The 27799-nt window shown below is 39.1% G+C and overlaps 1 protein-coding gene across 1 annotated transcript in view; it reads right to left on the bottom strand.

The window, feature by feature from the left end:
- WDR75 (WD repeat domain 75) overlaps window positions 1–27799 on the bottom strand; it is a 40867-nt gene that overhangs the window by 10246 nt on the left and 2822 nt on the right. The window contains exons 2-13 of the mRNA XM_070359437.1: window positions 24012–24141; window positions 23168–23233; window positions 22226–22316; window positions 19928–20052; window positions 12030–12100; window positions 8634–8753; window positions 8090–8178; window positions 3862–4020; window positions 2927–2986; window positions 2721–2836; window positions 1382–1557; window positions 77–234 (exon numbers count right to left, since the gene is read on the bottom strand). Coding sequence (XP_070215538.1) covers window positions 77–234; window positions 1382–1557; window positions 2721–2836; window positions 2927–2986; window positions 3862–4020; window positions 8090–8178; window positions 8634–8753; window positions 12030–12100; window positions 19928–20052; window positions 22226–22316; window positions 23168–23233; window positions 24012–24141 — 1361 coding nt within the window. The remainder of the gene's footprint in view (window positions 1–76; window positions 235–1381; window positions 1558–2720; window positions 2837–2926; window positions 2987–3861; window positions 4021–8089; window positions 8179–8633; window positions 8754–12029; window positions 12101–19927; window positions 20053–22225; window positions 22317–23167; window positions 23234–24011; window positions 24142–27799) is intronic.

Below are 27799 nucleotides of genomic sequence, written 5' to 3'. Positions count from 1 at the left end.
TAATTTTCTTGAGTTAAACATACCAATTCTTAAACTTGTACACTACATATGCATATACTATATTTAAGCAACTTACTGTATATATCAGAATCATCTGTTAATATCCACACTTTGAAGTGGCCATCTTTACTTGCTGTAACCAACGTGGAGCTTTCAGATTTTTCTGCATTACAGAAACAGAGAGCTGTGATGTGGTCCTCATGTGGCATGTTAACCTTTGTATTAAGAACAAACCTAGTAGGAAGGAAACCAATTTATTTTTATACCAGGACAATATGAGATACTATCACTGAATATTAAGAATTCCTTACAAGTTGTACATTTTCCAACAGAATCATTAAGATTAGGCAACTTATATATTACTACCCATAAGGAGCAGCAATTGGGTGCTCTGTCACTAACAGACAAAAGACGCAGAGAGTTCCGGCACATTACCTCTGGCCTCGTGTAACTTACATTAACACAGACGATTACGTAGTGTCAACTTACTGGTACACAGTGAGTATAAAATAGGGGTCTGTCCAAACATGACACTTGAAAGGCTACTACACTAAAGTACAGGAAAACTGCAGAACACATACACCTATTTTGAAAAAAAAAGCAAAAAAGGAAATGGCTATAAAGCCCCTCCTTGTGGCATGAAGGTACAGAAACACTACCTATTTCATACTGCCCTGGTCAGTATCTAATAAGTCACCCAAACTACCTCCCAAAGTTTGTTCTGCCTCGACAGAACACTGTTGTGAATGAAAGGAACTCATGCTAGCCCTGTTTTCTAGAATATCAGGGCAGTGGTCCTGTCTGGCTGACAGATTTTTTAAAAGTCCAGGTTATGAGAGTGGTATGGAGGGACTGTTTCCTCACCTGTAAAATGCAACAACAGGCTTATCTTGTGAAGATTCACAAGATAACTGGCACAGAGAACTAAGCCTAGGTCTTGACAAGCAAGGACTTGCTTGATAAATAGCTATTACAGCCATACTATGAGAAACTAGTGGGCTCCTTATCTAGTCGAAACTGCACCACACCACACTTCCACCACCTGCTACTGTCATTTTTCCCAAAGAAGGTAGTATAACATCAATGAAAGAGCCAAGGAACAAAGACAGCTGCATTCTAATCCTGGATCTGCCTGCAATTAGGTGTGTCCTTGGGGGTGCCACTTCTCCACGTTTCCTCATTTATGCAATGAAGTGACTCATAACTTGGAGGACACCACTGCTTTCTCAGAGCAGAAAGCTTAAAGGCTTTATTAGAGGAGTAACACTTCCTTCATTTCTCTTAATATAAATGTATCAAAAAGACCAATAATTGAAACCACAAGCTAGAAAGTCAAATAATTTTCTGCTCTGAAATTAAACAGCTATATAGGTAATCTTACCCTTGTGTTTTCTTATTATACATCCATAGTTTCATTTGCAATTCAAGCTCAGTTTCCTTTTCTTGACGTTGTTCCACCGTTGCAAGCCAATTACCATAGCAGCCAAATGCAGCCTTTGTTAGCTCAATTTGGATCAGACCAGAATCATTGATATATTCCTGCTGTATAATATCTAACTGATGGGTTAAAAAAAAAATCCAAAATTTTTATTAATGTAAATATGTAAATGTTAAAGCATTCAAGGAATAATAAATAACCACATCATAAATATCTTCTGGAATCTAGAGTAACAGGCTTTTAGACAAAAATGAACTAACCATTTATGGTGATCAAAACTGCCATTAAAAAATGAAGCATATTATATAACAATTCAGTGGTGATAATTTTTCAACAATCTTGAATTTTAGTAATGATTATGCTCCATTTATAGATCTTAGAACAAAATCTTAGATTACAGTAATGTTTTTCTTTTGTTTCAAATAGTTTTATATAAAATCTCAAGACTAGATTTCACATCACTAGAAACAAAGAGAGCAAAAATAAAACCTACAATTTTTAAGGAGTGAAAAAAGAACAATACTGTAAACAGACGAGCATTTATAATTGTTTCCTTTATTTCCTCATCTACATCTAAAAATGTATTCAGTGTCTACTATTTCCAGGCATTGTATTAGAATGTACAAAGATCAGTACATTCTCTTTCTTTGAGAGGTTAAAAGGTATTGGAGGGAAAGAGACAAAGTGTTAGAGAGGCTGTAATAGAAATCTATAAAGGGTACTAAGTTGCTTCAGTCGTGTCCGACTCTGTGTGACCCCACAGATGGCAGCCCACCAGGCTCCCGCATCCCTGGGATTCTCCAGGCAAGAACACTGGAGTGGGTTGCCATTTCCTTCTCCAATAAAGGGTACTGTGGGGCACAAAAGAAGAAGTGCAAAGTCTAGACTGCATTTATTAGGATTACAGAAAGTGTTCCTCTTTAATCTACACTGAAAATTTTATCTTCAGTATGCACATATGACACTGTTTTGCCACAAAACACAGACGTGTCTGTGCTGTCAATCCACATATTCTCATATCCCATCCTTGTGACTCAAAGGTAGAGATGTGTGTAACAGTTAATTAGTGTTGTCTGAAACAATAAAGTAAGAGCCTACACAACAGCGCTGACTGGCTTTTACAGGCAGACTTCATCTGCAACTGTGGCTGCAAACAACTGATAATACAATGTTTGAATAACACAGGCACAACATCTTGAGAAGCCATAAAAGCTACCTGACCCCAGTGGGTGCTATAAAACTTCCACTAGTTTTAAGATTAGTTAATGCATCAAAATCTTACATTGTATAACTGTTTATCACTTTGGAGAGAATAAAACTGCAGGTGGCCAGGTTTCCCGTTCAAAACCAAAGCTTTAGTTCTTGGGTCAATCATCAAACCAGTAAAGATACTTCTGTCTGCAAAAGAAGTGATGAATAGTAGCTGAAATCAGAAAAATATTCACTCTAAAAAATGTACACCATTCCACAGCCAAAGGTCTGCAGTACCTTTCACCAGGCCTTGAATTACTGCAGACGCCTCAAGGTTTCGGTGAATGATTGTTATCTCTGTGGGTAAAAAAAACAGTTAAACATAAATGAGTCAAATTTCAAGGCAAAAAAAAAAAAAGGTGAATTTATATTCTTCTGATATATACCAGAATACAGAAGACAAGTGAGTTATGTTCTTGGGGTGTGACTGGAGAGTTAGGACTACTTTGTTATTTAACAGAAAAACCAGGGGTGTGATGAGGGCTTTTCATCCCACCTTTCAGTCCCTGTTGGAACCTCTAAGTTTTCTGCTGTGACTATGACTACACTGAAAATGTTAACTCAGAAACTTATTTGCCCCAAAAGAGATGGTTACAGTTTACTTTGAAATGAATCACTGCATTAATGGGTTGGTTGGCCATGCTCTCTGTTGAGGGGAAACCAGGCAGTGGGCTATGGGATTCACATCTCAGCTGAGTTATAACAGGATGACTAAATGTGTTGGAGGAATCACAAGACTGCCTCCATTTCTGTCAAAATCCCACACTGAGATAATAGCTCTCACACTGAGATAATGGTTATACCAAAGGAAAATCTCTTAGCATTCTTACAAAAATGCCATTATATTGTAAAAACACAAACGCCCATTTCAAAACCCTTCTTTTATTCCCCCAATCATCCTACATGAAAAAGATCTTTAAATGTAAGTGGCATAACAATAACTAAATACACTTAGCCATATACTCTCATAAAAACAACTCTGGAAATGTAGGATTCTGGTGGCATCTAAGGGCAAGAAAAGGATGGAGAAAAGATGAGAAATGGAAGAGAAAAAAAGGCTGGTTAAATCCTATGCTACTCTTAGTTTGCGATTTTCCATTCCCTACAGACGCTGGCTAATTTATGACATTACACAAAATCATATTTCCTCACGACAACAAATTCAGACCTACTGTTATCGGAATGTGAAGTACAGAACAAATCCCCGGCTGGTGACACTGAGATATGTTCAATGGTAGCTCCTAAGCGGGGGAGGAACTCCTTATTCTTCTCTGCCGCCTCACGCCACTCTACGAGGACAGACTCACGGCCACCGCTCAGCAGACTGCTGCCTTCTCATCCACCCAAAGAAATGAGAAAGACAGAGAAAAAATACGAAGATATAATCAATGTTGTGATTTTTCCTATGTTAGAGAAAAACTATTTAAAAAAACGTGCAAACAAGTGTCTTTATATCTTTTAATAAACTTGGAAGACAAAAGATTTAAAGATCACTGATTCATGGATTTTTTTTTCTTTCTGGTTATGTCATTACTTCATTGCTGACCAATTCTGCCAATAACTAGAAAATCTGGGTAACACAAACATCCTCCAGGCCCAAATGGCTTCACTAGTGAACTTTTCCAAACATTTAAGGAAGAAATAAACCAGTTTTACTCTCTTCCAGGTAACAAAAAAGAAAGAACACTTCCCAATTTGTTTTGAAGACCAGCATACTTCAGCACCAAAACTAGTACACTCTAAGAAAAGTGCAAGCCAATTTCTTAACAGGCAAAAACCACCACATGAAAACAGCAAGCTGAATCCAACGATACACTAAAAAGACAGGACATCAGTGCAGGGTAAAGTGCACTGCAGCAATGTGAGGTTATTTTAACATCTGAAAAATAAGCCAATGTAATGATTCTACTTAGAGATAAAGGAAAAATAAATCATCAGTATTTTACTATAGATGCAGAGAACGTAAATGATATTATTCTAGACCCATAATAAAAACTCAGTAACCAAGTAGTGAGACCTTTAAAATTTCACCAAAACACCCATAGAAAATCTACAGGTAATTTAGTGGTGAAACACTGAAAACCTTCCCCCTGTGTTGGGAACACCATACCACTTTTATTCAACATTAACCTGAGGTCCTAGAGCACTGAAATAAAAAAGGCTTAAAGATCAGAATGAAGTAACAAATTAGATGCTAACAAGGTGGATGAACCTAGAATCTGTTATAGTTAAGTAAGTCAGAAAGAGAAAAACAAATACAGTATATTAACACATATATATGGAATCTAGAAAAAGTGATACTGATGAGCTTACTTGCAGGGAAGGAAAGGAGATGCAGATGTAGACACAGAATGGGTTTGTGGACAGTGGGGGAGGGAGAGAGAGGGATGAATGGAGAAAGTAGCATCAACACGTGTGCACTCTCGGGTGTGAGGTGGACAGCTGGTGAGAAGCTGCGTGCAGCACAGGGAGCCCAGTGTGGTGCTCTGTGATGGCCTGGAGGGATCGGATAGGGGCAGGGGAGGAGGCTAGGGAAGGCAGGGATGTATGAGTAATTATACCTGATTTGCATTGTTGTACGGCAGAAACCAACACAACATTGTAAAATTAAAAAAAAAAAAAAAAATTAACGTGATTCAGCATTATTAACTGAAGTACAGATTTTGTTCACATCTCACAGAATTTTATGTTAGTGTCCATTATTTGTTTTCATACCTTATTCAAGACTCTGCTGCTGGTGCTGCTGCTGCTAAGTCGCTTCAGTCATGTCTGACTCTGCGACCCCATAGACGGCAGCCCACCAGGCTCCCCCGTCCCTGGGATTCTCCAGGCAAGAACACTGGAGTGGGTTATTCAAGACTCTACATTGTATTTAATTGCACTGAGCAGTATCAGCTGCATGCAAAAAATTCTGCTGAATTCTCTTTTCACTTTTATTCTATTAAAAATATTTTGTAATTTTCCTTGTTATGGCATCTTGGATGTACCTCTCATTCAAAAGTGGACATTTAATTTCCAAATATATGGGATTTTTAAAGGAGCTTTGCTATTCATTTCTCATTTAAAAGATTCTCTGCAATCACCCTCTGTGTTTTTTTCAGTCCTCTAACTTTATTGAGTCTTTCAATGGCTAAGTCAAAGATCTCTTGGTAAAGGTCACACTGCACTTGAAGAAAACATGTGGGTTATTTTCAAATATATTTTGATATTGATCTCTAACATAATTCCACAGTAAAAAGAGAACAGACTGTATAATATCAATACTTTATGACTACAAAATTTCTGCACCTGGTCTTATGTCTGGATATATCTCCTAGTTTATAGTCTATGGGAACTTGAATAAAACTTGTATCCTACTGTTGTGTGAAAATTGTATTAATCTTAATTATGTCAAATTGGTTCATAGTGCTTTTCAGGTCTTCTATATTCTTGTACTCCTCTGTACATTCATTCTAATAATTTCTGAGAGTTTGATATTGAAACTCTAACTAAAAATCTTAATTTATCGACTTAAAACAGACAATTGTAATATATATGGTGAAACTACATGTAACTTTGTTTTGTATTTTCCAGGTCTCCTGTAAATGTGTTATTTTCATAATTTAAAAAACAATAAAACTTAGATGCTCACAGACAGCATGACTGGGTTCAAAGTGGAGCCAAAACAGTTTATACAGTTAATATTTAACCTAACTTATAAACAGTTCTAAAAACTGTTTGCACAGACAACTAATTTCTTTCTTCAGTTAACTCTCATACATATTCAGGGTCAATTCTAACATTTCACTGACAACCATGTACTATATTACTTCTTATTTACAAACATTCATGTGATTTAAAAAAATGACATCAAGAATTCAGCTCTATTAGCCAAGATGATCTGCAGTACCTCCTGTAAGAAAGCCCTGGTTCACAGTAGAGGCACTTGGTATTCGTTTTTTCTTTCTTTGAGTGCCAACTAATCTAACTATGCCTTCTTCCCTAAACCCAACCTGAAAAGGCCGATCCTGAATGTTCCAGGGCTTAAGGATAAGTAAGGCTATCAAGAAAGCTATGACTAATAACTAGCTTGACAGGCAGTGGGCAAGATGGGTAAGGACAACAAAAGAGAAAAGTCACAATGACAATATTTATCAGTTGATCTTGGTCCTGATTTGAGCAGGGGTCACAGCAGAGAAAAACAAACTGAGTAGGAAGGGCTAAAGAAACCGCCCTGGGTCAGGAAACAATACAGACACAGCCTGAAACATTACAGATGCATACATACAAACGCCACAAACACCCTCCTTTGTACTCTGGGGGCTGGGGTGGGGCGTTAAAGAAAAGGTGGCCTATGTCTTCCATCCACAGGGTTAACACCCTCTTCCTTCTCCTTTTGTTCTCAGTTCCCGTGGACTCCAGCTGTACTACTCTAAGTATCAGGCTGGGTCCCACCCTTCCACCCACCACTCCCCAACCCCCAAAACCAAAAGCACAAGTGGGCTGAGGATACATTCTACTTCCCAAAGCTCCAGTGAGTTAAACCCAAGAAACCCTGTAGGAATCCAGAGCCCACAGTACTAAGACTTGTCCTGGCCGTCTCTAGGAAGACCTGCAGGAAGAAAATCCACTTTCTCCAGGGACATCAACCCCTGGAGCATGTAGGACCCCGTCCCCTGCATTGTTCGGAACCAGCCAAAATATAATGACATGATTTTCAGCACACAGGTGTAGGGATGCTAAAGCAACCAAAGGCAAAATGTACCCCAAATTTCTGTTGTAGGTCATCCTATTTCCAAGGGGGTGTTTTTACTCATTACAGCCACTCGCATGCAGCTTAAATGGAACAAAGGACTGAATTAACTTCAAACAGTGAATGTGGCGATCTTATAGGTAAAAAAAGAAACTTTTGAACTAGATCTAGGTCCAAATCGAACTTACTAGCCATGTGACCTTTTAAGCAACTTAGTTCTCAACTATAAAGCTCATTTACGGCATCTGTACAACAAGAATAAAGGTGTCTATTATTTTTGGGGTCAACAATGAAATGAGGTAATGGATGTGAAGCATCAGTAGTCACTTGCTCTTGATAAACTGTAGTTAGACTCATGGACAACAAGCACTTGACAATGTGCACATACATTAAAACAAAAAAGTAATATAATTTAAATAGGTGTGTATTAACAAGAGGCTTTATGACAGGTGTACAGTTTGATACTCTGAAGGGCTCTGAAACCTTAAACAAATGGTATTGTGCAATAAGCGTTGTGCTAACTATGCCTAAAACATGAGTAATATATAAGCGCTTAAAATTCGTTTTGCCCAGGCAATTCTAAGTCTTTCAGACTATAAATACAATGAATTAAAATACTTGGTTCACACATTTCAAAAGTTCATTTTAATTATTAAATCTGCACTTACCTGTCACTGAAAAAGCCAAATCCATAACCAAATCATGATGCCAATGTAAACATGTATATGTATATTTCTTTTCATCATCAAAATTCCTCCTGTTGGAGAAAACCAAAATTCTTAATTTGGTCAAAGGGGTATGTTTATCAAGCTCACTGGTTTTAATGTGCAAAAAGAACACTTTCTATTTCTAAACCAGTCACTTCTGCAAACAACAGGCCATCATAGTATCCTACCAGTTCAATATTCACTGTTGTTACTCTTTCCATTTTACTTAAAGGCTGACAAAAAGCTCTCTTATAGATAAAATGCACCTTTTTCACTCCTAGGGCCAAGGGTGGAAATCTTAAAATAGTAAGTGTGCAATGAAGAGTATAGTAATATAAAAAAGGGAGAAAAAAAAAAAGACAGGGAGGACGCCAGCAAAGCCTCATCTACTATTAGCAGCTGCTTTTCGGTTCTGTCCTTCTCCCTGTACCCAGGTATACCCCTGTTCTGCAGGACTAATCCAGAAGAAATAAATGATCATCAAGCTCTTCAAGAGTAAACCGACCAAAGACGAATTTTGCCATCCTTGTGACCAGTTGCTATGCAATCTTCCTTTGGGTGACATGTTACACATGTAAAGTTGTTCCTAGCATGTTTTTTATTTCTTGATGATGATAAGGTAAACCTAGAAGAAAAAAATTTTACCTTGATTATTAAAGACTTGGTGGGTGTGATATAGTTAAGTAAAAGGAGGTCCATCCTTATCAAGCCAAACTGGTGAGCTCTCAGAATGCACTGAATATAAATGTACGATTTTTAAGAAAAACTGTGACCAGGAATCATCAATTACATTTTATAAACATTTATTATTAAACAATATAAACTTTATGTGAATAACATTCTACCATAATTACTTATCCATGGAGGCCACTGAGAGTGAAATAAAGAATAGACAGTCCTTTCCGTGGTTTTCTACCTGGCCAAAGTTTGTTAAAATTTCTTGTTTAAGCTAAGTTTTTAGTATTAAGTATGCATAAGCCTCAGAAATTATATCTGAGACAGCTGGATAATCTGTTCAAAGATGTAAGGATCCTTCTTATACTGCAAAGGAAAACAGATGTTAATCTTCAGGCAGGGTTCAAGAGGACAGCGTCATTTGAAGAGTGACTTCTCATGCTTAGCACTGTGTTGCTGTGTGCTGGGCTCAGTCCTGTCTGACTCTTCGCAATCCCACAGACTGCAGCCCCCAGGCTCCTCTGTCCATGGGACTTTCCAGACAAGAACACTGGAGTGGGTTGCCATTTCCTTCACCAGGGAAACTTCCCAATCCAAGGATCAAACCCATGTCTCTAGTATCTCTTGCACTGGCAGACAGATTCTTTACCAATGTGCCACCTGGGAAATCCCATGCTTAGCACTAGCCTCTTTAAATATATTATCTCAGTCATCCTTACAACCCTGTTCAGTTCAGTTCAGTTGCTCAGTCGCGTCCGACTCTGCAACCCCATGGACTGCAACACACCAGGATTCTCTGTCCATCACCAACTCCTGGACTCAACTCATGTCCATCGAGTTGGTGATGACATCCAACCAGCTCATCCTTTGTCATCCCCTTCTCCCCCTGCATTCAATCTATCCCAGCATCAGTCTTTTCCAGTGAGTCAGTTCTTCACATCAGGTAGCCAAAGTATTGGAGTTTCAGCTTCAGCATCAGTCTTTCCAATGAATGTTCAGGACTGACTTCCTTTAGGATAGAATGGTTTGATCTCCTTGCAGTCGAAGGGTCTCTCAAGAGTCTTCTCCAACACCACAGTTCAAAAGCATTAATTCTTCCGTGCTCAGCTTTCTTTATAAACTCTCACATCCGTAAAAGACTACTAGAAAAACCATAGCTTTGACCAGATGGACCTTTGTCAGCAAAGTATATCTTTGCTTTTTAATATGCCATCTAGATTGGTCACAACTTTTCATCCAAGGAGCAAGTGTCTTTGAATTTCATGGCTGCAGCCATCATCTACGGATTTTGGAGCCCCCAAAATAAAGTCTGTCACTGTTTCCCCATCTATTTGTCATAAAGTAATGGAACCGGATGCCATGATCTTTGTTTTCTCAATGTTGAGCTTTAAGCCAACTTTTTCACTCTGCTCTTTCACTTTCACCAAGAGGCTCTTTAGTTCTTCACTTTCTGCCATAAGGGTGGTGTCATCTGCATATCTGAGGTTATTGATATTTCTCCCAGCAATCTTGATTCCAGTTTCTGCTTCATCTAGCCCGGCATTTCATATGATGTACTCTGTATATAAGTTAAATAAGCAAGGTGACAACATACAGCCTTGATGTACTCCTTTCCCTACTTGGAACCAGTCTGTTGTTCTACGTTCAATTCTAACTGTTGCTTCTTGACCCGCATACAGATTTCTCAGGAGGCAGGTAAGGTGGTCTGGTATTCCTATCTTTTGAAGAATTTTCCACAGTTTGTTGTTATCCACACAGTCAAAGGTTTTGGCATAGTCAATATAGCAGAAGCAAATGTTTTTCTGGAGCTCTCATGCTTTTCTGATGATCCAACGGATGTTGGCAATTTGATCTCTGGTTCCTCTAAATCCAGTTGAAAATCTGGAAGTTCATGATTCACATTCTGTTAAAGCCTGGCCTGGAGAATTTTGAGCATCACTTTACTAGTGTGTGAGATGAGTACAACTGTGCGGTAGTTTGAACATTCTTTGGCATTGCCTTTCTTTGGGATTGCAATGAAAACTGACCTTTCCCAGTTCTGGGGCCACTGCTGAGTTTTCCAAATTTGCTGGCATATTGAGTGTAGCACTTTCACAGCATCATCTTTTAGGATTTGAAATAGCTCAACTGGAATTCCATCACCTCCACTAGCTTTGTTCATAGTGATGCCCACTTAACTTTGCATTCCAGGATGTCTGGCTCTAGGTGAGTGATCACACCATCGTGGTTATCTGGGTCATGAAGATCTTTTTTGAGTAGTTCTTCGGTGTATTCTTGCCACCTCTTCTTAGTATCTTCTGCTTCTGTTAGGTCCATACCCTTTCTGTCCTTCATTGTGCCCATCTTTGCATGAAATGTTCCCTTGATATCTCTGATTTTCTTAAAGAAATGTCCAGTCTTTCCCATTCTATTGTTTTCCTCTATTTCTTTGCATTGATAACTGAAGAAGGCTTTCTTATCTCTCCTTGCTATTCCTTGGAACTCTGCACTCAAATGGGTGTATTTTTCCTCTTCTCTTTTGCCTTTAGTTCCTCTTCTTTTCTCAGCTATTTGTTAAGGCCTCCTCAGACAACCATTTTGCCATTTTTCATTTCTTTTTCTTGGGGATGGTCTTGATCACTGCCTCCTGTACAATGTCACAAACCTCCATCCATAGTTCTTCAGGCACTCTATCAGATCTAAATCCTCGAATCTGTTTGTCACTTCCACTGTATAATCGTAAGGTGTTTGATTTAGGTCATATCTGAAGAGTCTAGTGGTTTTGCCTACTTTCTTCAACTTAAGTCTGAATTTTGCAATAAGGAGTTCATGATCCCCATTTAATGGTATCATCCCCATTTAAAATGTATGTTAATCTGAAGTGCAAGGTGGTTCAATAAACTAATTTGAATCATGTTAAGCCCAGATAGCCGAAAGCCTATATTCATCTCTATAGCCACAATATAAATGAGGATAATCTAGAAAAGACTTTGGAAACCACATCTCAATTCTGACAGCAGAAATCTATGTGTGGATGGAGTTTTAGGCAGACAAGCTCCCTAGGATTTTGTGTGTAATAATTTTAACTCACTGTGGATTAAAAAATCTACCTTTATATCTTGTGGTTTCATAATTTTAATATGGTATAGAAATAGCTTTGGGTCACAGGATGAATAAAATTAAGATAAATAAAATTACAATAAACTCTTGAGTAAATAAAATAAAGCTATCAAAACGGAATTCTTACCTTGTTGTTGTTTTCTTTTTGAAAAAATAAACAGACAAGTAGAAGTCCCGTACTGCAGCAACATACTCCCCCTGGTATTGCAAAGAGAAGATAACATTCAGAGTAACAGTTAACACCCTTTAAAAAGAAATATTCTCGTCACAATAGTTAACAAAGCAACAAAACTGTTTTGCTGATCAAGATTAATATGAAATGATATATTACAGTTTAACAATGGAAAGGATGTGCAGTTGCTTAGTTGACTCTTTGTGACCCCCCATGGACTGTAGCCCACCAGGCTCCTCTGTCCATGGGGATCTCCAGGCAAGAATACTGGAGTGGGTTGCCATGCCCTCCTCCAGGGGATCTTTGCAACCCAAGTCTCCCACATTGCAGGCAGATTCTTTACCATCTAAGCCACCAGGGAAGCCCAAGAATATTGGAGTGGGTAGCCTATCCCTTCTCCAGGGGAACTTTCCGACACAGGAATTGAACTGGATCTCCTGGGTTGCAGGCGGATTCTTTACCAGCATGATTATTGTATGGAAAGGATACTCCTACTTTTATAATAATCAGAAAGTTAAAGATTAATGTAGATCCTATATCCTAAAACTAGAGTCTCGAACTTTAAGTATAATGATTAAAACTTTTTTCTATTATGGCATAATTTATAAACAGTAAAGTGCAATGTCTGACATGTATCTAACCACGTAACCATCACCACAATCAAGATTTAGGACATTTTCTTTGCCTCAGGAGCACTCATTTGTTCTTTATTCCAGTCAATCCCCAATGCCCCTAGCCCTGCCAGCTATCACCACGGCTTACCTCTCGGCCTGTTCTATAACAGAACGGTAAATATTAGGTTGGTGCAAAAGTAACTGTGGTTTTGTATTGTTGAACTTTGCCATTTGATATTGGAATACATTCTTAAATACACGTGGTTATGTTATACATCATTTTAATGCATATTTCTCACTTGATGTTTTTTGCTAACAACTTATTGCTTGCTGTTTATACTTATTTTTAGACTATAGAAACGGTATTAGACGAAAAGCAAATTTATGTGATTCTCTTATTTGAGTTCGAAATGGATCATAAAGCAGCAGAGACAACTCACAACATCAATAACACATCTGGCCCAGGAACGACTACTGAATGTCCAGTGCGGTGGTTGTTAAAGAAGTTTTGCAAAGAAGACGAGAGCCTGGAAGATGAGGAGGGTAGTAGCTGGCCACTGGAAGTTGACAATGACCAACTGGCAGCCATCATCAAAGCTGATCCTCTTACAACTTCATGAGACTTTGCCAAAGAACTCAATGTCAACCATTCCGTGGTCATTCGGCATTTGAAGCAAATTGGAAAGGTGAAAAAGGTCAATGAGTAGGTGTCTCAAGAGCTGACCAAAAGAAAAAAAAAAAAAAATATATATATATATGTATCTATATATACTTTTGGCACACAGAGCCCAGCCGAGAGGAGCTACCCCACGTCCGAGGTCAGGGGCAGTGGCTGAGACTGCCAGGCTGCAACTGCATAGGAACGGCCAAGAGGAGCTACCCCACGTCCGAGGTCAGGGGCAGTGGCTGAGACTGCCAGGCTGCAACTGCATAGGAACGGCCAAGAGGAGCTACCCCACGTCCGAGGTCAGGGGCAGTGGCCGAGACTGCCAGGCTGCAACTGCATAGGAACGGCCAAGAGGAGCTACCCACATCCAGGTGTGGCGAGACTGCCAGGCTGCAACTGCGTAGGAACGGCCAAGAGGAGCTACCCCATGTCCGAGGTCAGGGGCAGCAGCCGAGAGGAGCTACCTCGTGTCTGAGGTCAGGGGCGGCCGGGAGTGCCAGGCTGTGACAGCGTAGGAGCAGCCGGGAGGAGCTACACCATGTCCCAGGCCAGAGGGTGGAGACAAGCAACCCCAAGTCCAATGAGCGTGGGCACAGAAGGGCCTAGAGGAGCTATTCCACTTTCAAGGTCAGGAGGGGCGTAGGTGAGGAGATACCCCTCTTCCAAGGTAAGGAGCAGCAGCTGTGCTTTGCTGGAGCAGCCGTGAAGAGATACCCCACGCCCAAGGTAAGAGAAACCCAAGTAAGACGGTAGGTGCTGCAAGAGGGCATCAGAGGGCAGACACACTGAAACCATACTCACAGAAAACTAGTCAATCTAGTCACACAGACCACAGCCTTGTCTAACTCAATGAACTAAGCCATGCCCGTGGGGCAACCCAAGATGGGCGGGTCATGGTGGAGAGATCTGACAGAATGTGGTCCACCGGAGAAGGGAATGGCAAACCACTTCAGTATTCTTGCCTTGAGAACCCCATGAACAGTATGAAAAGGCAAAATGATAGGATACTGAAAGAGGAACTCCCCAGGTCAGTAGGTGCCCAATATGCTACTGGAGATCAGTGGAGAAATAACTCCAGAAAGAATGAAGGGATGGAGCCAAAGCAAAAAGAATACCCAGCTGTGGATGTGACTGGTGATAGAAGCAAGGTCCGATGATGTAAAGAGCAATATTGCATAGGAACCTGGAATGTCAGGTCCATGGATCAAGGCAAATTGGAAGTGGTCAAACAGGAGGTGGCAAGAGTGAACATTGACATTCTAGGAATCAGCGAACTGAAATGGACTGGAATGGGTGACTTTAACTCAGATGACCATTATATCTACTACTGCGAGCAGGAATCCCTCAGAAGAAATGGAGTGGCCATCATGGTCAACAAAAGAGTCCAAAATGCAGTACTTGGATGCAATCTCAAAAACGACAGAATGATCTCTGTTCGTTTCCAAGGCAAACCATTCAATATCACAGTAATCCAAGTCTATGCCCCAACCAGTAATGCTGAAGAAGCTGAAGTTGAATGGTTCTATGAAGACCTACAAGACCTTTTAGAACTAACACCCCCAAAAAGATGACCTTTTCATTACAGGGGACTGGAATGCAAAAGTAGGAAGTCAAGAAACACCTGGAGTAACAGGGTAATTTGGCCTTGGAATATGGAATGAACCAGGGCAAAGAATAATAGAGTTTTGCCAGGAAAACGCACTGGTCATAGCAAACACTCTCTTCCAACAACACAAGAGAAGACTCTACACATGGACATCACCAGATGGTCAACATCAAAATCAGACTGATTATATTCTTTGCAGCCAAAGATGGAGAAGCTCTATACAATCCACAAAAACAAGACCAGGAGCTGACTGTGGCTCAGATCATGAACTCCTTATTGCCAAATTCAGAGTGAAGTTGAAGAAAGTAAGGAAAACCACTAGACCATTCAGGTATGACCTAAATCAAATCCCTTATGATTATACAGTGGAAGTGAGAAATAGATTTAAGGGACTAGATCTGATAGAGTGCCTGATGAACTATGGACTGAGGTTCCTGACACTGTACAGGAGACAGGGATCAAGACCATCCCCATGGAAAAGAAATGCAAAAAACCAAAATGGCTGTCTGGGGAGGCCTTACAAATAGCTGTGAAAAGAAGAGAAATGAAAAGCAAAGGAGAAAAGGAAAGATATAAGCATCTGAATGCAGAGTTCCAAAGAATAGCAAGAAGAGATAAGAAAGCCTTCCTCAGCGATCAATGCAAAGAAATAGAGGAGAACAAGAGAATGGGAAAGACTAGAGATCTCTTCAAGAAAATTAGAGATACCAAGGGAACATTTCATGCAAAGACGGGCTCGATAAAGGACAGACCTAACAGAAGCAGAAGATATTAAGAAGGGGTGGCAAGAATACACAGGAGAACTGTACAAAAAAGATCTTCACGACCCAGATAATCACGATGGTGTGATCACTGACCTAGAGCCAGACATCCTGGAATGGGAAGTCAAGTGGGCCTTAGAAAGCATTACTACGAACAAAGCTAGTGGAGGTGATGGAATTCCAGTTGAGCTATTCCAAATCCTGAAAGATGATGCTGTGAAAGTGCTGCACTCAATATGCCAGCAAATTTGGAAAACTCAGCAGTGGCCACAGGACTGGCAAAGGTCAGTTTTCATTGCAATCTCAAAGAAAGGCAATGCCAAAGAATGCTCAAACTACCGCACAATTGCACTCATCTCACACACTAGTAAAGTAATGTTCAAAATTCTCCAAGCCAGGTTTCAGCAATACGTGAACCATGAAATTCCAGATGTTCAAGCTGGTTTTAGAAAAAGCAGAGGAACCAGAGATCAAATTGCCAACATCTGCTGGATCATTGAAAAAAGAAGAGAGTTCCAGAAAAACATCTATTTCTGCTTTATTGACTATACCAAAGCCTTTGACTGTGTGGATCACAAGAAACTGTGGAAAATCTTCAAGAGATGGGAATACCAGACCACCTGACCTGCCTCTTGAGAAATCTGTATGCAGGTCAGGAAGCAACAGTTAGAACTGGACATGGAACAACAGACTAGTTCCAAATAGGAAAAGGAGTACGTCAAGGCTGTATATTGTCACCCTGCTTATTTAACTTATATGCAGAGTACGTCATGAGAAATGCTGGGCTGGAAGAAGCACAAGCTGGAATCAAGATTGCCAGGAGAAATATCAATAACTTCAGATATGCAGATGACACCACCCTTATGGCAGAAAAGTGAAGAGGAAGTAAAAAGCCTCTTGATGAAAGTGAAAGAGGAGAGTGAAAAAGTTGGCTTAAAACTCAACATTCAGGAAACGAAGATCATGGCATCTGGTCCCATCACTTCATGGGAAATAGATGGAGAAACAGTGGAAACAGCATCAGACTTTATTTTTATGGGCTCCAAAATCACTGCAGATGGTGACTGCATCCATGAAATTAAAAGATACTTACTCCTTGGAAGAAAAGTTATGACCAACCTAGACAGCATATTCAAAAGCAGAGACATTACTTTGCCAACAAAGGTCCGTCTAGTCAAGGCTATGGTTTTTCCTGTGGTCATGTATGGATGTGAGAGTTGGACTATGAAGAAAGCTGAGCACGGAAGAATTGATGCTTTTGAACTGTGGTGTTGGAGAAGACTCTTGAGAGTCCCTTGGACTGCAAGGAGATCCAACCTAAAGATCAGCCCTTGGATTTCTTTGGAAGGAATGATGCTGAAGCTGAAACTCCAGTACTTTGGCCACCTCATGCGAAGAGTTGACTCATTGGAAAAGACTCTGATGCTGGGAGGGATTGGGGGCAGGAGGAGGAGGGGATGACAGAGGATGAGATGGCTGGATGGCATCACTGACTCGATGGACCTGAGTCTGAGTGAACTCCGGGAGTTTGTGATGGACAGGGAGGCCTGGCGTGCTGCGATTCATGGGGTTGCAAAGAGTTGGACATGACTGAGCGACTGAACTGGAATATACTTTTTATTCTACGCAACAACAATGAACCATTTCTCGATCTGTGACATACGAGGAAGAGTGGATTGTATACAACAACCAGCAATGACCAGCTCTATGGGTGGACTGAGAAGCAGATCCAAAGCACCTCCCAAAGCCAAATTTGCATCAAAAAAAGGTTGTGGCCACTGTTTGGTGGTCTCCTGCCTGTCTGTTCCACTACAGCTTTCTGAATCCAGGTGAAACCATTACATCTAGGAGTACGCTCAGCAAGTTGACGAGATGCAGTGAAAACTGCAATGACAGCAGTCGGCACTGGTCAACAGAACGGGCACAATTCTTCCCCAAGACAACGCCTGAGTACACGTCACACAAACAACACTTCAAAAAATGAATGATTTAGGCTATCAAGTTTTGCCTCATCCATTATATTCACCTGACCTCTTGCCAACCAACTACCACTTCTGGCATTTCAACAACTTTTTGCAGGGAAAATGCTCCACAACCAGGAGGCAGAAAATGCTTTCTGTGAGTTGACGAATCTTGAAGCATGGATTTTTATGATACAGAAATAAGCAAACTTATTTCTCATTGGCAAAAATGTGTTGATTGCAATGGTCCCTAGTTTGATTAATAAAGATGTGTTTCACGTGTATATGTGTGGTGGATTCATGTTGTTGTATGGCAAAACCAATATAATATTGTAATTAACCTCCAATTAAAATAAATAAATTTACATTAAAAATAAATAAATAAAAAATAAAAGGAAAAAAAATAAAGATGTGTTTCAGCCTAATTATAATGATTTAAAATTCATGGCCTTATGATCCAGCAATCCCACTGCTGGGCATACACACTGAGGAAACCAGAAGGGAAAGAGACACGTGTACCCCAATGTTCATCTCAGCACTGTTTATAATAGCCAGGACATGGAAGCAACCTAGATGTCCATCAGCAGATGAGTGGATAAGAAAGCTATGGTACATATACACAATGGAGTATTACTCAGCCATTAAAAAGAATACATTTGAATCAGTTCTAATGAGGTGGATGAAACTGGAGCCTATTATACAGAGTGAAGTAAGTCAGAAAGAAAAACACCAGTACAGTATACTAATGCATATATATGGAATTTAGAAAGATGGTAACAATAACCCTGTGTACGAGACAGCAAAAGAGACACTGATGTATAGAACAGTCTTATGGACTCTGTGGGAAAGGGAGAGGGTGGGAAGATTTGGGAGAATGGCATTGAAACATGTAAAATATCATGTACGAAACGAGATGCCAGTCCAGGTTCGATGCAGGATACTGGATGCTTGGGGCTAGTGTACGGGGATGACCCACAGGGACGGTATGGGGAGGGAGGAGGGAGGAGGGTTCAGGATGGGGAACACATGTGTAACGGTGGCGGATTCATTTTGATATTTGGCAAAACTAATACAATTATGTAAAGTTTAAAAATAAAATAAAATAAAAAAAATAAAATAAAATTCATGGTCTGAAACTGCAATTACTTTTGCACCAATCTAATACCTCCCAATGGTAGCTCAATATCACCTTTCTGAGATTCACCCATGCTCTTAAATGTATCATTAGTTCCTTTTTATTGTTTAGCAGCACCCAGTGAATGCATATGTATTACAAATCGTTGATTCTCTTATTGACGCACACTTTCTCGTACGTGTCATTTGGTGGCCACGCTTTCATGTTGCTACCTATAGGCAGAACTGCTGGGTCACAGTAAGGCACATGCTTAACTTTACCCCATATTCAGCCACCACTCGGTACTGTCACTATCTGTTCTAGTGGACGTGAAGTAGTATCTCATTGTGCTTTTAATTTGTATTTAACTGATGACTACGCTGCTGAAGAGTAATGACGTTTATAATGCTAAGTGTTTTCTCTAAGAAATTAAACCTTTTTAGAACAAAGCCAAAATAATGTTATAAAACTTAAGACTAAAGAAACATGCCATCACAATGATATTTAGGGGCTTTCTATGGTACTTGATTTGATAGCTAAATAAATTATTGTATGAACATCATACAGTTAGTTTCAGATAAAAATTTAGGTATACACATGCTGCAGTGCTAAGTGAAGAAAAAAAAAGATAAAGCCCTCAGATAATTATTCAGATTGGGAAGTTATTTTATACATATTTAAGAAAAAGTCTAGAAAAACATTCCTCAAATATTATTGCCTGTTGAGATTTCATTTCTTTACTTTTCTGTAAAAGCATACTATTTACAGACATGGAGGTCATATTTTCAAAAGACATATATCTATAATCAAGTGGCTACAATATCTACAATCAATTTAAGTGGCTTTTACATGGTATAGGCTAAGAAGTACAGAAAATATGTCAAACCATTGATTTTTCTGAAGAATTACAGAGTTTATAAGAGCAGTAAGACAATATACAAAATAAGAATGGGCCTAAAAAAAATCTATACTGCAAACATATGCTAAAGCTGCAAGACAGTTTTTTTAGCTCCTAACAAAGGCACTGTAACTCAAGGCAATATTAAATGACTGTAATAAAATACTCAGAGGAAAGATCGCAGGAAAGAGATTTTATGTACACAAAAGAAAACCAACAAAGCAAATTTTACCTCATTTCCAAAGGCAATGCACTTGGGTGACTGGTTTACGTAATCCAAAACAAAGGAGAGCTCCTTAGCTTCTATTTCCTGACTTGATGATTTTGGTAGTTTCACTGAAGCCAGCTGAAAGACATCTAGCCAAAGGCAGCTATATTAATAGAAAGCTTCTCCAGAGAAAGCATGTGTGTTTGTTCATATAAAACCGTTTATCAGAACTCCAGAGTTCACTTGATGCCAAGATCATCATTCTAGGCTATCTGAACAAGCTGTACTCTTTATTTGAATATACAAGTTTTAACAGAAGTCTAATCTCAGAACTCATTTATGTACACAAGCATCATATGTACATTCAGAACATTTATGTACACACAAGCATCATATATGTAGAAATAGTAAACAGTTTCTTTTACTGGTGCATTTTGCTTTCCAAAGTGCTGAGATGAGCTTTAAAATGGAGACAGAATATGACATACTGGTGAAATGAGCAGCCACAAGCAACAAATCATCTGAGAGCTTTCACAAATGCTATGGACTTGCCACACATACATAGGATAAATTTTTCTGTAAACTGGCATGCTTTTCTCTTTGCATTCTGTTAAAATAGCTTCTCCTTAACAGGAAACAGTTATATTTCACTGCACTATTTCTTCCTTGTCCTCTACCAGGGAAGCCCCCTAGATTTTATAATGAATACAAAATTCTGTAACGCGTTGATCTACTATTTTTTTCTGTTTTCCAGTCTTTCTTACAGCCTTTTCAGTCATCTCAAACTTTATATGCCTAAATCCTAAACACGTATTTTCTTTTCTAAAGTTAAGTCTTCCCCAACACTGCCCACTTCAACTGAGGAATCATGTGGTGAGTATGGGGAGTGGCTACCAAACCACAGTGATGAGCAAAGCCACCTAGGAAGACACAAAAAATGCTCACTCCTAGACCAAATCTCAGACCCAGTGAATCAGAGTTCAGAAACATGAATTTTTAAATAAGCATACACATTTAAGAATTAAGATAGACATTAAGATGCAGAAGGAAATGGCACCCAACTCCAGTATTCTTGCCTGGAGAATCCCATGGACAGAGGAACCTGGCGGGCTACAGTCCATGGGGTCTCAAGAGTCGGACACGACTGAGTGACTAAACAACAACAAGAGACATTAAGAATTCACATATTTATGTACAGGCAGAACCTAAATACTGAAAAGTGCTATTTTAAACAGTCACCTGATAAGGCAACAATCATTTTAAGAAATATATTACCATTTCCAGATATTTTTTGAAATGTCCCTTAAAGATGGTTTATGGGCCACATAAGAAAACTCATAGCTTTTTATTCTTTCATGTCACATTTCTGATAGATAAAAACATTACTCCTTAACACGGTTGGTACCAAATGACTTCTAGCTAAAAGCGATTTCGCTTTCACAGTTGTGACTATTCTCAAGTTACTTAAAAGTCCATGACATTAGCAATCTGCAAACTGTTTCAACAAAAGAAACAACAACCCCCCTCCCAAATCCCAAAAATCTGACTACCAACACTCCCCAAAAAACAAACCAAAAATCCCCCCAAAACTTCCAAACCACCCCCATCATGGAAAGGATTACTTAGTTAATGAGTTGTGAGCCAATCTCACTGACCACCCAGTTACAAATTTAAAGCTGGTCTGTACTTTGAATTCTGAATACAACTCTATTTTAAGGAGGACGCACACAGGTTGCATTGGGATTCTTGAAGTCTGAGATTAGAAAAATGCTTTGGATATATTCTTCAGTATCAATGTTGGGGTATTAAACTTGCTAAAGGATAATTACTTGTAACTACTGAAGATATTCTAGATTTCCTAAAATGCTCTGAAACAGCAATTTCAGTGAATAATGTTCCAATGATAACAAAAATATAAAAATAATTTAGCCGCCCTCTTAGCTGCTAATAATTTGTTTTCTATACCATTTCTTCCAGATTCAAGGTCAACAAATGGGTGGTATTTGAGGATGGGTAAAATGATAGGGATGCTTAAAAATGACATTTGTTCAGTAGCAAGACACACTGTAGCTCAAAATAGCTTTAAAATCAGAGTTAGGTTGTCCATTATCACAACCATATTTTAAATAATCATTCCCTCATCAATACTTCAGAAAGTAATACAAACCCTCCCCCAAATGACTGCAATAATGATGAAACCAATTTAAACACCAGCTCCAAAAACTGACTTCAGACTAAAATGAAAATGTTAAATTTGAGACACTGTAAAAAGAAAAAAGCCACTCAAAGCTATATAAGTCAAAATAAATTAATTTACTGTACCTGGTTTTTCTTTATTTATTGTAACAAAGACAGAATCCTCAGCATGGGAAAGAGTAAAAAGGGCGTGAAGTTCACACCCAACTCTGAAGGTCTGAAAGATGAAGAGCACAATATTATTTATTCCGTCCACCCCCTGCAGAAGTTTCATTAACAGGAGGGATTTTTTTAATCCATTTTGCTCACTGCTATATTGCCAACATCAGAAGAAAACTTGGCCTAGGGAGACACTCAGTATGTATTTACTAAATAACCTTTTAAGTGAATATCTCTAGATCTACCTGGTTCTTTTCCATGGGTGCACAGTATTCAATTGAATGAATATCAAATTTTAACTTGAGTAAATTCAACTTTTTTCTACCATGAACAATGTTTAATGTTTTAAGAATCATATGTACCTGGCATTATTTCAACAAGAGATTCCTAAAGGTGAGATTGCTGGAGCAAAGGTATTCATTTTCAGTTTCATATACTGACTATATACAAAAATGTATATTTCTCTATATTTTATCACTATATATTTTCAATTTGCAATTTGTCTAAACTGACAGGGAAAAATGCGGTTGTTATCTCTTAATTTACATTTAACTATTAACAAGGTTAAGAATCTTTTCATGTTTATTGGCTATTTCTTTTTAGTGTATTACATATTCCTACTCTATACCATCGTTTTTTTCCTGTGGGGTCTAGTTTTTCCTTATTGGTTTTTGGTAATTTTGTGTATCACTGATAATATCTCTTGTAAACATGTTCTTTCACTGCTCATTTTTTGGTTAAAAAAGTTTAAAATTTTATATAGTCAAATTTATCTTTTATGATGAGTGAATTTCATGACATTTTAGGAAGGCTATCTAAAAGATGAGACCTTAGAGAAGTAACAAAACACATCTGTCTTATGTTGCCATTCCTCTTCACATAATGAAAATGGAAACTCAATCCACTTACCTTTATCAAAATGCCATCTATATAGTCCCACAGTTTAATTGTGCCATCAACGGAACAAGAATACAGCTAAAAGGGTAAAAACAGTACAAAACTGATTAAGAAAAAGAACTACAATAAGATTATCAAGTAACTTAAATGCTGATACAGAAGGTATTGCCTATTCATTAATCTATTATTAGCTTTAAAGACGTGAAGTCACTTATACTCTTTTTGCAAAATGAAAAATCTTATCACAGCTCTTTGTGGAAATGAGACCTATCAAATTTTAATTAAAAGAAGGAAAAAAGTCAACCCTCTACTTTCAAGAGGGAGATGATAAGGTACTGAGTAATAAAAAACTCTTGAGAGCTTGTGACTATTATCCCAGAGCTCAGTTCTTTACCAGCAGAACTACTTTTATCTTGCACGGGTATCAAAGGAATGTAGGGTAACAGTCAATTTCTACGTTTATCTCATTGTAACCAACAGTCTGTGGGCCAAACTCTGGTAACACCAGAATGCTTTAGTAACATGTTTTTATTTTGGTTTCAGTGGACCGAGTTTTACTAAGGTTACACTGAACTTCTGTGTGTGATATTATTGTGAAAACAATTTACAAGAAAGATGGTGGAGTAGGACATGCAACTCATCTCATAAACAATGTAGTTCCAGGCTGTGAACCCATTTTAATAATTTACTTTTAATTTTAATAATTAAAAATAAGTGAAAAATACCCTGAATCAGAAAATCAAAATAGATATTTCCTTGATCATCACCTAGAAAGCTTCTCAGCCAAATTCAATTTAAATTACTCTGGCAACAGTAATGCCAATATTAAAAGATTCGATTGTGAATTGTTTAACACCTGTAGATGGTTGTTGGGATTGAGCTGGATTCCGGTCACCAGATTTCTGTGCCCTTGCAATATATGCACACATTCTTCTGTAGCTGTGCTATAAACTTTAATAAAGTCTCCAGAGACACAGAAGATATACCTGGAAATAAGAGAGAAAAACAAGATTCACTTTTCCATACAGTATAATCTATTGTCCATGAAAAATTAAAACATGCAATGGAGATTTCATTTAAAATAAAAGTTCAAGAACTGTATACTCAAACTGTGCTGCTCACACCTGTAGGGACATCTAAGACCATTTAGTTCATTAACTCTCAAAAGTAGATCAATGATGCCAAAAATCACATCTCTGACCTGTGCCAGGGGCAGAGGCTATATGACATCATCCTGCAAAAACGGCTGACCTAACCAAGCTGCCTGCTGGCTAACGGATGCAGAGACTGTGCTGTGCACTACAGTTACTCTTCTGTGGGGTGTGGCTAACAGCAGTCTTGCCTTGCCCTCCAATACTCCATCATTCACTGTGGACACCAGTTTACAAGTACGAAGTCGAAGATTCTCTACTCAGTGAGGTCTCTCATATAGCAAAGTGTAAAGACTTTATGGCAGTTCTTTTTCTTGCTGCTAAAATGCTGATTTTGCCTTTGTTTTTCTAGATTTGTGGCTTTCTCCCATATAGCAGAGGCTACTAAATTATTAATTGTGGTTAATCTGGGGTAATATTTGACTTTTTTCATAGTAGGTATAACCATAAGACAAAGCTCAGAATTGCAAATATTCTAGTATCAAATAAAAAATGTTTGTTCTGTGCCTATTAGATCTGACACTGTACATGCCTAATATGGTGCTTCCTCATACACTATAGAAGGTAAAAACCACAGAATCCTTAGACTGGACCTCTCTCTACTCTGTGATCCCAAATCATTTGATCTATTTTTGAATTGTGTTGAAATTCCTCATTTATCTAAATATCCATCTCCCTTATGTAGCCATAAGCTCCTGTAGGGCAGAGGCCTTACTTATATTTGATTTCCAATGTCCAATCCAGTCTGTCAAACAGAACTTGCCCAATCTTCAAAGGTTTTATAAACTATTTAAATAAAATGAACCAATGAAAGAATTACTACCAAATAATCAAAGGGTAAATCTATGCTGACTAGGGCTGCTACTACCCTATTTTATCATTTCTAAGACACTTGAGTTTTCACACATACATCTCTGAAATCAAGATGCCTCTTCCAAGTGCTGTGACCAGAGGACACAGTTGTGTTCAACTGTTTAATAAGATCAACAAAGAACAAGCAATGAAGCAACCGAGGCCCATGGACGCCCCTGCTGGCTGGCTCCTCCTCTCCACGCCCATGAGTACCCAGGTTCTCACCATCTTCAGCCCAGACCACTCTTTTAAGGGCCCCCTTCAGTCTCCAGGTGCGGCTCTTCAATTCACTTTTCTTATTCATTTTTACAAACTTGACCATATTATTTCCTTAAATAAAGACTAAATTAAAATCCTTCAAGGTTTTTTCACTGGTTTCAGGATATGATCCAATTCCTAAGTTTGACTCCAATCTGACTAGAACTTTTTCACTTGAACAGTAGGCCAAGTGGTTCAAAATTCCAACAATCTGCCCAACCCCGCTCCCCCCCTGCATTAGCAGGTCCTTTAGGCAGTACTTCCTTGAGACGGTGGTGGGTGACGGGGTACTGAAAACTCACCCTAGCTGATTTTGATACTCTTCTCTAGAGGAAAGTCATTTCCTCTCTCCTTGCTCCTCAGCAGAGAATAACGGGTTTAACTACCAATATTTGAATACAAACCCCTAGAGGAAACATTCCATGCCTTTGCACATTCTGCTATCCTTGGAGAATGAGAACATTTTCTACATCTTTGACACTCAGTTAGGGTGTCTTTCTACCGGAAACCTTCTCTTGCCGCTGCTGCTAAGTCGCTTCAATCGTGTCCGACTCTGTGCGATCCCACAGATGGCAGCCCAACAGGCTCCCCCGTCCCTGGGATTCTCCAGGCAAAAACACTGGAGTGGGTTGCCATTTCCTTCTCCAATGCATGAAAGTTAAAAGTCAAAGTGAAATCGCTCAGTCTTGTCTGACTCTTCGCGAGCCCGTGGACTGCAGCCTACCAGGCTCCTCTGTCCATGGGATTTTCCAGGCAAGAGTACTGGAGTGGGGTGCCATCGCCTTCTCCAAACCTTCCTTTATTTTGTTCCAAATCGGTGCCTGTCTTAACCTGCTTCCACAGGGTGCAGGGCTCAGGTCTACTCTGGCATTTTCCACACAGTGTTATGAGAGACTTTCCGACCAGACTATGAGCTCTTTGAGGGGAGCAATTGTGTTTACTTACTACAAATAATAATGGAAATACAGTGTGGTAGAAAAGAATGCATTTTAAAGAAGTCAAGCCCAGATGGGTTCGAATGTCAGCTTTTATCCATGTATGGGCTGAATGATGTTGGAGAAGTTACTTAATCTCTTTAAACCTCACTGTTCTCTACCCATGGGTTATTATAAGGATTATTATAAGATTTTTATAAGGGTACATTGAGACAATGTGTGCAAGTGCAAGCTTTGCACAGACAGCTGACACTCAATAAATCTTCTGTAAAATGAGGATAACAATACCTAAACCATGCAGACAGGAGTGCACATAAAGCACCACCACGGTGCCTGTCACAGGGGACTCCAGTCATCTTTGTTGATAAAGTATTGACGAAATTAATGATGTTTTCAAGCAGGAAACAGGATTTATATGAGGTTTTGAAGAATGTATGATTTAAGGGCTGGGAAAGAAAAACGATGCTGCTAAAATGCCACGATTCTGTCATTTCATTTACTATTTCAGCTTTTTTGATAAACTCTTTGAAGTAAAATACAACATTTCCTTATTCCTTTTTGTATAAGTTAGCCAACTCCTTGTAGTAGCTTTTAGATAATATTCAAGTCCTCAGCGATTTCATTATAACCCTGTTAATTTGCTAGAAAACTGGCTTTAGTTATTAGCTTATATATATATACATGAAAAAAAGTTATCTCTAAATCTTGACCAAGTTCCTATTTTGAATTTCTACCTAAACACCTGCTACATTCACATTTATTTTCAAGGTACTTTAAACTCAAGAGTCCCGGTATGAACCCAACATCTTTTCCTTGTTAATCCTATTGGCTAAAGCACTCCAAAGCTCTGTCTTTTCTCTTCACCTTCAACAGTATCTTAATTTTGGCCAAAGTCATCTCTTGCTTGGATGCCTGGATTAGCCTTCGGAGCCCTGGTCTATAACCTTCTAGACTCTTCTCCCACCACTTCCCTTCACCCTATGCTGCAGATATACTGACCCCACAGCCATGATAACCCTCTACCTATTCCAATTTAAGTTGTTTGCTTTGCTTGATCTCCCTGCCTCCCGATGTATCACAGAAGGAGCAAACTCCTACTGGTTTTGCAAGATCCTACTGCTGAAGGGAAACTTTCTCACTGTGTAATTCCCTCTTCTATGCCAGCTTGTACCTTGAGTATGCTTTCCTACTCTCTTCCATCTCTCCACCATGTATTATACAGCCTTATGCTTTTGAACTCTGGTGTTGGAGAAGACTCTTGAGAGTCCCCTGGACTGCAAGGAGATCCAACCAGTCCATCCTAAAGGAGATCAGTCCTGGGTGTTCACTGGAAGGACTGATGTTGAAGCTGAAACTCCAATACTTTGGCCACCTGATATGAAGAGTTGACTCACTGGAAAAGACTCTGATGCTGGGAAAGATTGAGGGCAGGAAGAGAAGGGGACGAC

Source organism: Bos mutus, chromosome 2 (assembly GCF_027580195.1).
Source record: "Bos mutus isolate GX-2022 chromosome 2, NWIPB_WYAK_1.1, whole genome shotgun sequence".
NCBI lineage: Eukaryota > Metazoa > Chordata > Mammalia > Artiodactyla > Bovidae > Bos > Bos mutus.
The sequence above is the reverse complement of the archived record's forward strand: the minus strand, read 5'-3'. Positions and strand labels throughout refer to the sequence as shown.